General features: G+C 41.9%; 1 protein-coding gene across 1 annotated transcript; it reads left to right on the forward strand.

Moving 5' to 3' along the window:
- The first annotated feature begins 2,007 nt into the window (after nt 1-2,007).
- Nucleotides 2,008-10,806, forward strand: LOC116042374 (E3 ubiquitin-protein ligase TRIM39-like). The gene is made up of 9 exons (XM_031288534.2): nt 2,008-2,497; nt 6,689-6,940; nt 7,370-7,942; nt 8,047-8,142; nt 8,728-8,961; nt 9,100-9,247; nt 9,368-9,394; nt 9,980-10,125; nt 10,204-10,806. The coding sequence occupies exons 2-9, from the start codon at nt 6,800-6,802 to the stop codon at nt 10,633-10,635; spliced, it is 1,797 nt and encodes a 598-aa protein (XP_031144394.1). The 5' UTR covers nt 2,008-2,497; nt 6,689-6,799; the 3' UTR covers nt 10,636-10,806.
- Nucleotides 10,807-11,048: the final 242 nt, after the last annotated feature.

Genomic DNA, 11,048 nt, shown 5'->3' on the forward strand with positions numbered 1-11,048 from the left:
GTAAAAAATTTTGTGTTACACTGCCGTAGAGACTGAGCTCATGAAATGGCGTATGTATGACATCTCAATTCGTATGGCATTATTTGCGTGTTATCAAGACACAGTCTCACTTTTTAGCGTGTTTTTCCACGGCATTTGGCGTCCAGGACACAACTTTTCTTTCGCTTCTGATTCGTTCCGTTTAGTTACAGTCACTCTGTCGAAATATGCACACACATGGTACGCTCCATAGGGTTTGTCTATATCTTGCACCCCTAGATATAATATTGCGCAATGTGATATTGCAATAACGATATTGAGTCGATATATCTTGCACCCCTAGCGTGAGCTCACAGCTAGAAGGAGAGGGTGTTGCAATCAGCAGGGGAAAAAGGACCCAAACACAGAGAGAGACAGGCAGGCAGGAGCAGTGTTGAAACTCAAAGATTTATTTCCTCCAAAAAACAAAAACAAATCAAGGGAGTCCTGTGAGCTGCAGGCAAAAACCAATACCGGGGAGAAAAAGGAGAGACGGAAAACTGACTGACGCGGACACACACAAACTGACACAAGGGGATACAAAACGATCTGACAAGAGACAAAGGGAACACAGAGGTTAAATACATAAGGTAATGAACAAATGAGGGACAGGTGACACGACAGGTGAAACACATCAGGGCGGGGCAGGACAATCAACAAAGGCGGGAACACAAAAAGTAAAACTAGACATGACAGGACAGAAAACAGACTATCAAAATAAAACAGGAAACAGGAGCCACCGACAAAAACCTGAAATAAACTAAACACAGAAACTTGACAACACAGAACACAGAACACAGGAATTAACCAAAAAATATACAATAAACCAGGAGATAACTAAACAGAAATATACAGAATATACAAACACAGGGAACATGCACAAATAAACAAAGACAACAGAGATGAACAAACTGGTAACAGAAATATCCCTAAACCGTAACAGAGGGTTTGGTGATCGGACCTGGGGTCTCATTTATAAAACTGTGCGTAGGATCCTTACTATAAGTGTAAGTACGCCCAAAAGCCCAAAATGGTGTACGCCAAAAAAAAGTCAGATTTATAAAACCGTGTGTACGCACACCTGTAAGCAATGTTCCCTTTATAAATCAGAGATTACCTACAAGTGTGCGTACTTGAATCCACCTCTTATCCCGCCCTGTACACGCCCATTTTTAACCATAAATAGTTAATGCAAAGCACCTCGTGAATGCTGATCAGTATATGAATGACACTGGCAGTTGTTAGACCGAATCATGTTGACTAGCGGAGAAAAAGCAAAAAACTTCTCAGACGTTCAGGAATTGCTGCAAATTGAATTATAATTTCGGCCTGTTCTTGCACAGTGTAGGGAAACCTGATCTATAACTACATGTATTATTATATTAATAATACGTCCAAAACGGCAGGCATTACGGTGTTGCACCGAAATCTGTGACCCGTCGTGATCTGTGTCCCTCCTGTTAAAAGCGTAGCGCCCCCTTCCGTGGTTAAGGTTAGGGACAGGGGTTTGGTTCAGGTTGAGGTAGGGGGACACCGATCTCGATGGGTCACAGATTTCGGTGTAACAACGGCACTCGGGGACAGCTTCGATATACCAGACGTATATAATAAGATTCCACAGAACTATAAATTATATCCAAACAAGCCTTAGTGATAAAGTTGAAGATTATATATAACATTTATTAAAAAAAAACACATAGCTGTCTGACATTTCCCTCTGGAAACAGCCGGTTTCCCCCAGAGTGGCGAGGACCTGTATTTGGACCGGTGTTACACCGAAATCTGTGACCCATCGAGATCGGTGCAATGTTTTTTTTTTAACATTGAAATGCACTTCTGTCTGAAGACAGCCCACACTGCATTGTCGTACAGTTATTATGGTCACACTGTCTAGTTCACTATTTGGAAGTCTGAAAAACGTGTACGTCGTGTGTTCGCTTACACTCCATCATTCCTGTGTGTGTGTGTGTGTGTGTGTGTGTGTGTGTGTGTGTGTGTGTGTGTGTGTGGGGCTGAAAGTGACATCATTAGAAACCTGGCAGCTGGGGATTCTGTGTGGATGGGTCTGCTGCACCAGGAAAAACTGTGGTCTGATGGGAGCTCCTCTCTGTTTCGACACTGGACCAACAGGCAACGTTAACAACTGATGGATAACAAAATATCAACGTAACAATTCTTGTCATTTTATATCATTTATGTCTCATAAGTCGTCCTTTCTGTCTCAGTTCCACCCAATGTAGGAATCTTCAGATCATTAGGACGAAATGAGATCAGTATCACTCTGCAGTGGAATAAAATAAAGAGCAATGTCCGCTTCATTCTCCAGTTTAATGATACAGATATAAACATCTCTGCAGCAGATGGAGATGGACGAGAAACTCACACAGCCTCATCTCTCTCACTGCTGGAACTAAATACACATTCACTCTCTTCTTTGAGAGCATCAGAAGCAGTGGAGTTAGCATTACTGCAGTTACTGGTAAGATACTTCAATACTATGCAGTATAGCAACTCAACACTACTGTAAAACCAGAATATGTTTGATGGGAAATATTCAATCATTGAATCTGCATTGACATTTAACGTAATACTATATTTGCTTACACAGTAAAAACAATTCACCCAGAAAGATCAAATTTGGGAGTCCTTGAGAGATCAGCATACTTAAATGCCCATTTTCAGTACAGTACGGACTTTAGGGACAGTTGTATATGTACTGTATGTTTGTGTATAACAATAATATATATGTGTGTTATATAATATATGTATTATAAAGCTTATTTGAATTTTAGAAGGAGAGAATAGAATGCAGTATGGAATTAGATGATCACAGTTATGGGTTCTACAATGATGCAATAACCAGTATGTGTGAATAAATTAGAATGTTGAGGTGCATAAATTGCAGTCCCTGTACAAATTCACCTCAGTATCTCCCACACTCCCACAGAAGACACCTGGACAGCTGTGAAGCTCTGAACTCGAGGCGGGCCGCGGCAAAACCACCGGTCAAAGCTCTGCAGACCGTCAGATACATTCTGATTACACAGATCAGACTGACAACATGCATGATGCTAATTTCCTTTCGTTTTCATCTTTTTTTCCCCCGACTGTGGTCAGGCTTCCTGTGGGGCTCCCCACCTGTCCCAGTTCTGCTGGGATGGTATACTGTTGATGTGAAGGCCAATCATCTGGCTGATGGGCTGGAGAAGTGCAAGCTCTTCAGACGTCTACTGGTTACATATTTAACTTTGCTTCTACAGCATTTCACTGAAATGACGGAACAACAGTTATACTGTATGTAACCAACCCAGTAAGTAGCCCACTGGAGACTTGAAGTCCAGATGTCTAGGTTCACTGGTGGAATAGTCTGTACCTACGTGCATTTACTCTAAGTATTGTACTTAAGTACACATTTCAGGTACTTTCACTTTACTTGAGTAGTTCATGCTACTTATGGTGGTATTGCTACTTTTACCAAAGTAAACTATCTGAATACTTCCTCCACCACTGGTAGGTTAAAACCGGTCTGAAAGTGGAAGTCTTTGAGGCATCCTGGTCCCTTTACCATCTAAGTACCTACCTAGATGTTATACTGTGGGGACCTAGATGTCCAGAAATCTTTTTACTTTTCTGCCAAAAATAGCTTTAACCTGTCTAGACACCTGCAAGTCACCGAGTGAGTGATTATTGGGAGACGTCTGAAAAAGGTTTCACTCTTCAACCTCTTCCAGCCGGGTGTTACCCCTTCATGTTGACAAATTCATGCTCACTGTGTTTTGAGCTGTTTGGGGAGTGTCCTGCAGCTGTTTTGGTGAACTGTATTCTAGGGAGACAAAGGCCGTCTCTCAGGGGGTAACCCTGGCTTCTCAGAGCCTCTGCTGATGGTGGGCGTTTGGGCTGTGGGGAAGACTCAGCCCCGCTCTGAAGCCCTGCATGGTGACGTGTCGCTGTGTGGAGGCAAGCCACCGCGGCTCAGTGGACTTGTTCCTCTGGAGCTTGAGTGGCTGCTGACAGCAGAGTGCGATGATGATAGGCCGGTCTTCAATGCTGCCCAGGAGCCAGGAAGTCTGCGTGCTAGTCCGCCTCAGAGCTCAACTTCAGACTTCCGGTGTATCTGATGTAGGATGCTGTGGTAGGATACACACACCAAACTCCACCAATCTGACCTCGAACTTTGGATTCTAATTAGGCTTTTCTTAAATTGGTCTCAGGATGTTTGGTGTCACCTTCATTTTAGGATTACTAATTCCTCCTTGAATATCTTATTCAGTATTTGGTGTAAAAACAAATTGTTGACTTATTGATTATTTAATGTATTAAAGAGATTTGTTTATAGGAGAAGAGAAATATAGATACATTATATATATATATATATATATATATATATATATATATATATATATATATATATATAATAATACATTTTATATTTTTATATTATACAGGTTTTCTGCAGGTTTCAACAAGTTAAAGGACAATTCCGGCGCAAAACGAACCTAGGGGTTATTAACAGATGTGTACCCACTCGATCGTTCTCTGGGACATGTTTTCATGCTAATCGAATGTGTTTGGAGCTTGAAAGAAGCTAGCGCTAGATAGCTAAAGATAGCTAGCTGATTAGCTTACAACACTAGTATTCGGGGCACAGGGAAAGTAAAAACAAATGGCTATTTATACCACTAAAAAGGCTCAAAATATCACCACGCTTCAACGGTAGTATAATGAGGGTCCCTAAATGTTATACTAGCGTTGTAAGCTAATCAGTGGTCCGCGCTAGCTTGTTTTAAGCTCCAAACACATTCGATTAGCATGAAAACATGTCCCAGAGAACGATCGAATGGGTATACATCTGTTATTAACCCCTAGGTTTGTTTTGTGCCGGAATTGTCCTTTAAATGAGAGACTCTAAGGACCAACAGAAACCCTGGTTATAGTTGTTATGCTGTAAATTAAATAACTTTAACAGTATGCATTGTTACAATAAAAGTTAGAGATTTACTATAACTTTCCACATTGTGTTTGACTGTTTTATATGGAATTATTGTAACTTCAGTTTAGGAACAAAACAACAACAAAAAACAATGACTTTTCTCATGTAAGATTTGTAGTAAAAAATGTGACCGATGACCGGTCTGGTCCGGTCAATCTGACTCCTCTTAGATCACTTCACCTCACACCCTCAAATCTTAAGTGTTCGTTTACTGGTATACTTTGTTCAGTTAAAATATAACAAGCTTTAGTGAATGATATTGCAGAATACAAACTTGTGCACAAGGATCAGATATTACAAGACAAGTCTATCTCTTCTAACAAACCGACAGAGTCTACCCGAGCATCTGATGTCGCATAGTTAGAAACCTGTCTTTTTATCCATTTCTGTCCCATCTTCTGGTGGTGCTGTCATCAGTTTGGATACAGTCCAGATCTTCTCGGTTCCTGCCGGATCCCTCCACGAGTTAACGCAATGTATGAAATGTTACCTTGATTCTCACACTCCCAGGCCGAATTTGTAACCTTTTTCCCTTTGTAACCTTTGTTACTCTTGAGATATTTTACGGTTGCTTTCTATTTATCAAATATATACACTGGTTACAAAATGTTTTATGATGTTCATATTACTGAATACCTGTGTATTTTTCTTTATCTTCTGCAGAGTAAGGGAGTACTGAGAGTCAAGGACATTTCACAACCTGCACCACACTTCTCACCGCTTGCGAATAACTGCTCCATTGTCATCTCCGCTTCTCGTGGTCAGAGGAGGCCTTTTCTCAACTTTCCAATCATTTCCTGGGTGCCAATATCCCGTACTCCCTTTATAATATCTTATCACGTCTAAAAAACCAGATGGCCTCTCATAACCCAGGGAAGCAGAGACAACAAGGTCAGCCTAATGAACTCTAAAACGTCTCACTTTATTCTCACAAAAAATATTTATCCTACACTCATCCAAACTTCTTGTGAGTCAAATCTCTCTCTCCTCTTTGTCTCAGCTCTCGAAATTACTTATCTTTCTAATACTACTACTAAAACTACTTTGCTTTGATAAGTAGCATGGTCTGTGTGAGTCAAATGTTATATAAAAACGTATGAATGTGCAGAACTAGGTTTTATAGTTAAACCAGATCTCTAACTGTAGGTGTGTTAATTTGTATCTTCCGTTGACTTATAGTTTGGCAAGGTTTTAATGATCAGAGGTTCAGTCAGGAAGACTCTTTATGCTCTCATTCATTCACTCTCTCTATGTCTCTCTCTCTACTGCTTCTACTCAATCAGCTGACTATGGGTGTTCACTCTTTCAGTTAAACCAACCAGATTTTTCCACGGTCTCTGTGAGCCAATCATATCGTTGCTGTCAAACTTTTAAACCTTTCTCCTCTGCTGCTGCCTCCATCCCATTCACCTTCACATCACATCATGTTCATGTAGCTGTAACATCATTCCCAAAGCAAATCTACTTTACTTTTCTTTTCTGTTATAGTCACTTCATCCCTGCTTAGAAATTTGTTACAGCTGATTGATATTTTAGTTTGGCAGTGTTACGTTTTTTATTGTTACCGTATTGTGATAATGTGTGTGAATATTTACTTGGTACATTTCTGTCCATCTGAAACAAAGAAATGCGACCAAACTTTATTCAAGTATACTTCCTTGTCATTGCTCAGTACAATAGAAAACGACACAAATACAATACTATTATATAATACAATACAAAGGAATTCTACACAATACAAACCCAGTAAGGCACCTGATCTAGGCATGACTCCTCCCACCCCGGAACAACATGGTGGGTGAAAAGCTCTGGAGAAAAAAAAATCCCAGAGGGAGTGGTAACAGTGAAACCGGGAGGACTTTGGCTTCACAACTGCAGTGCCAGTGTTTGCCTTTGCTGCCTCAGAGGTCACATTTCACATTCATTAACAAGGTAAGACCCTGCTGTGTTGTGCAGTGATTTACTGTATGTGGTACATAAAAACTTGCAGGATAATACATGTTAGTATTTTGGATTTTAATTGGTGTATCCAATCCATGTTTCAAGCTAAGTTTATAGAGAGTTCTTGAAAGTGAGAGAGACTGAGTCGTAAATGTGCAGCTGGACTTTGGCCAGTGAGCAGCTCTGAATTGTTTAGAGTTTATGATATGGAAGTTCAGATGTGTTTAGCTGTAGAGTTCTACCTGTGCCTGCATTAAAGACAACAGCTCTGAAAAATGAGTTTGCCTGTACAGTATGTTTTGTAAATATCTTTATTTTTAAGTTATTTTTAATGTTACTAAAACACATTTCCTCGCGAGACAGAATGTAAATGATTAATTTCTCAGGTATAATCAATTAACACTGATCTTCTTCTTTGAGGTCATGGCCTCCCCCAGCGCTCTCCTGTCAGAGGTGCAGTTTCAGTGTTGCATCTGTCAGGAGGTTTTCTCTGAGCCCGTTTCCATCCCCTGCGGTCACAGCTTCTGCTTCACCTGCATCACATCACACTGGGACCACGGTCTCGCCGTCAACTGTCCCAAATGTCAGACCGTCTTTAAGGGCCGCCCAGAGCTTTGTGAAAACTCCTTCGCCAAGGAAATGTCAGAGCAGATCCGAGCGAGAAAGCAAAGCGGTGTGATGCCACAGGCAGGGAAACTCATATATTGTGATGTGTGCGTGGGAAAGCAAACGAAGGCCCTGAAGTCCTGCATTGTGTGTCTGACCTCATATTGTGAGAGTCACCTGGAGCCACACCTGAGAGTTACCACCTTGAAGATTCACAAGCTAATCCAACCTGTGGCAATGCTGGAGAACCGGATGTGCAAAAGGCACCAAAGGCTCCTGGAGCTATTCTGCAGGAGCGACCAGAGGTGCGTGTGTGTGCTGTGCACCGAGACCGACCACCGCTGTCACGACACCGTCCCAGTGGAGCGAGAGGGTCAGGAGAAGAAGGTGAGGTCCTGAATTCCTTATAATCACTGTGCCATGATCATCCCATCAAATACATTGGTCGCCATTGATTCAGTTTGGGGTTTAATTCCTGTTCTGATGTTCAGGCTCAGATGAAAAGGATCGAGGCTGATGTTCAGCAGATGATTCAGGACAGACTGCTGAAAGTGGAGGAGATCAAACACTCTATGGAGCTCAGCAAAGTAAGTTGACATAGATTATTAACCCGAGCTGGGAAGTTTGGGGTCCCCTGCTGGAGCTGCTGCCCCCACATCCCAACCCCGGATAAGCGGACGAAGATGGATGGATGGATGTTGCAGCAGCAGTTTAAACAGCCTACGTGTGGCCGGGTTGGCTCAGTGGTAGAGCAGGCGCACATGTACGTCGAGGTTTATAGTAGGTTTATGCCTCAACGCAGAGGTCCAGGGTTCGAATCCGACCTGTTACGATTTCCTGCATGTCTTCCCCCTCTCTCTCCATTTTCTCACCTAGCTGTCCTATCAAAAAATAAAGGCGGAAAAGCCCAAAAAATAATCTTAAAAAAAACAGCCTACGTATAATAACAATGTAACCAAGGAGGCACAATCCTTAAGGTGCGCACAGAGAAATGTCAAACTGTGCACTTCATTCTGCACAGTGAGAGTCAAACATCCAGGTGAAGTAACAAGAAGCAAAACACATTTTTGAGTTGACTTTCAATTGACAACAATACCAGAGCATGCCAAAATCACCTGTGTTTCTGAAAAGACAGTGTTAAACAAACCACTTTTTTTGTCCAATGTCTTTAGGAAAACTCAAAGAGGGACCTAGTGGAAAGCATGGAGGTCTTCTCCACTCTGCTTGGTTCCCTGGAGAGATGTCAGGCTGAGCTGGCCGAGGTGATCCAGAGGAAGCAGGCAGCAGCAGAGCAGAGAGCTGAGAGGCTTATCACAGAGCTGGAGCTGGAAATCACTGATCTGGAGAGGAAGAGGAGTGAGATGGAGCAGCTTTCTCACACGGAGGACCACCTCCATCTTCTGCAGGTCAGGAGTCGTCTCACAGCAACATATTTGATAGTTATACAGAGATGCCAAAGAGCATTCTAAACAATCGGAATTCACAAACATCTCATCTGGCCACTTATCTGCTTTTTTCTCTCTTATTTGACTTCTTTGTGTCAGAGATTTCCTGCTCTGAGTTTTCCTCCGTCTGCCAAAGCCTGCTCTGACATCATCGTCCATTCAGACACATGTTTGGGGACTGTGAGGAGAGCGGTGGCCAACATTGAACAGCAGCTTCAATCTGCTTTGAAAAAGCTTTCCACTCAAGGTAATCTTCTAAAAAGATTACTCGTTAGCATTACTAAATTGTGTGACAAAACAGCCACTTGCATGTCATGTACATGAACATTTGTTTAATTTTCTATTCCATGTTCCCATTAACTTACAGAGCATGAGAAGATGCAGCAGTATGCAGGTACAGTTGGACTTTAAAGACAGTAAAACAATGTCAGTAAAGAGACTCACATCTTTTAGCATCTGTCATCAGCATCTCTCTCTCTCTCTCTCTCTCTCTCTCTCTCTCTCTCTCTCGCATATGTTTTGTCCTACTTCTGAATAAAATTAAAATATGATGTACCTTGAAGGACTCCATAACATACTGTATCAATGAGTGGACAAAACAAGAGAATAATGTTAAAAAAAAACAACTGAAATAGACTAGAAATCTGATCGTATAATTGCAATAACGTGAAAAAGTTTTCACTTGATTAATTGCTTCTTTTTTATTAATAGTTTAGTCTGTATGATGTCAATAACAAGTTCCCAAAGCCTAAGGTGACCTCTTCTTATTCCTTGTTTTTGTTGTTGTTGCTTTAATTAATTGATTAATTGCTTCAGCTCTAAAGAGGTTTATTGCCATGAGACAACCAACAAAACTCCCAATCATCTGTGCACAATTTGTTAAGGGAAAGTCCTGTGTATCATGACAAGACAGTGCATGCCACAGGAGAAAGAGCATAATGAAGCTAAAACTCCAAATAAACTATCTACTGTCTACCAGCCGATGTTCATCTGGACCCCAGGACAGCCAACCCTTGGCTGGTTCTATCAGAGGATGGGAAACAGATCTGGGATGGAGATGTTGAACAGAACCTGGTGGACACACCAGAGCGCTTTGACACAGCACCATGTGTCCTCGCCACCAGGGTAAATAAAGACATATGTTTAAGGATGTTGTGTCTTTCTGCTTCATTGTCATTGACCTGACCCTCTCTTGCACTGCAGGGTTTCACCACAGGGAGGCACTACTGGGAGGTAGACGTGGGAGACAAAACAGCGTGGGACTTGGGTGTGGCTCGACAGTCAGTCAACAGGAAGGGTTTGGTCACGTTGAGTCCAGAGGACGGTTATTGGGCTATTTGTTTGAGGAAGGGCAGAGAATACCGAGCATGTGCAGGACAGGCAGAGCTGCTGTGTCTCTCTCAGAGGCCGCGGGTTGTTGGGGTGTTCTTGGATTACGAGGATGGAACAATGTCCTTTTATGACTCAGAGGCCAAGTCACACATCTATTCCTTTACACAGGTCCAGTTCACTGAGGCCATGTTTCCCTTTTTTAACCCAGATATGTGTGACAACGGCAGCAACAAATCACCACTTATCATCCGCCCTGTTAGTGGAGTCAATGGAGGAGGGGATATAGATGACATTACAATATAATGGGAAATGTTCAGTGTCTGCTTTTCATGGTATTTTATATTAAACATCATGAAACTGTTCTCTCTTCTCTCTCACAATTTTTTTAATTGGACAATTTGTGTTCCATTCACAATAATTTCACACATGGATCCTGTTTCTGACTCTGCCCCACCCTCAATAAACTGTAAACTGATATATCAGTTGTATGTGCTTACCTCTTCTCTTCCTCCGGCTTTTTATTCTTCCCTTCGCTCATGCTCTCCTAAAAAGTAACACCTTGAGCACAGATCTTAGACCTGCCTCACTCCAATAATAACCATGCTCAGTCATTAAAGACTAACCCACAAAACAGACTTCAGACCAAGTCGTAGGTTGTACAACCTGTCAATTGGTAATCAGATTAGCACAGAGATGGGATTAGCCTCAAGGCAGAT

This window comes from Sander lucioperca, chromosome 9 (genome assembly GCF_008315115.2).
Source record: "Sander lucioperca isolate FBNREF2018 chromosome 9, SLUC_FBN_1.2, whole genome shotgun sequence".
Lineage (NCBI taxonomy): Eukaryota > Metazoa > Chordata > Actinopteri > Perciformes > Percidae > Sander > Sander lucioperca.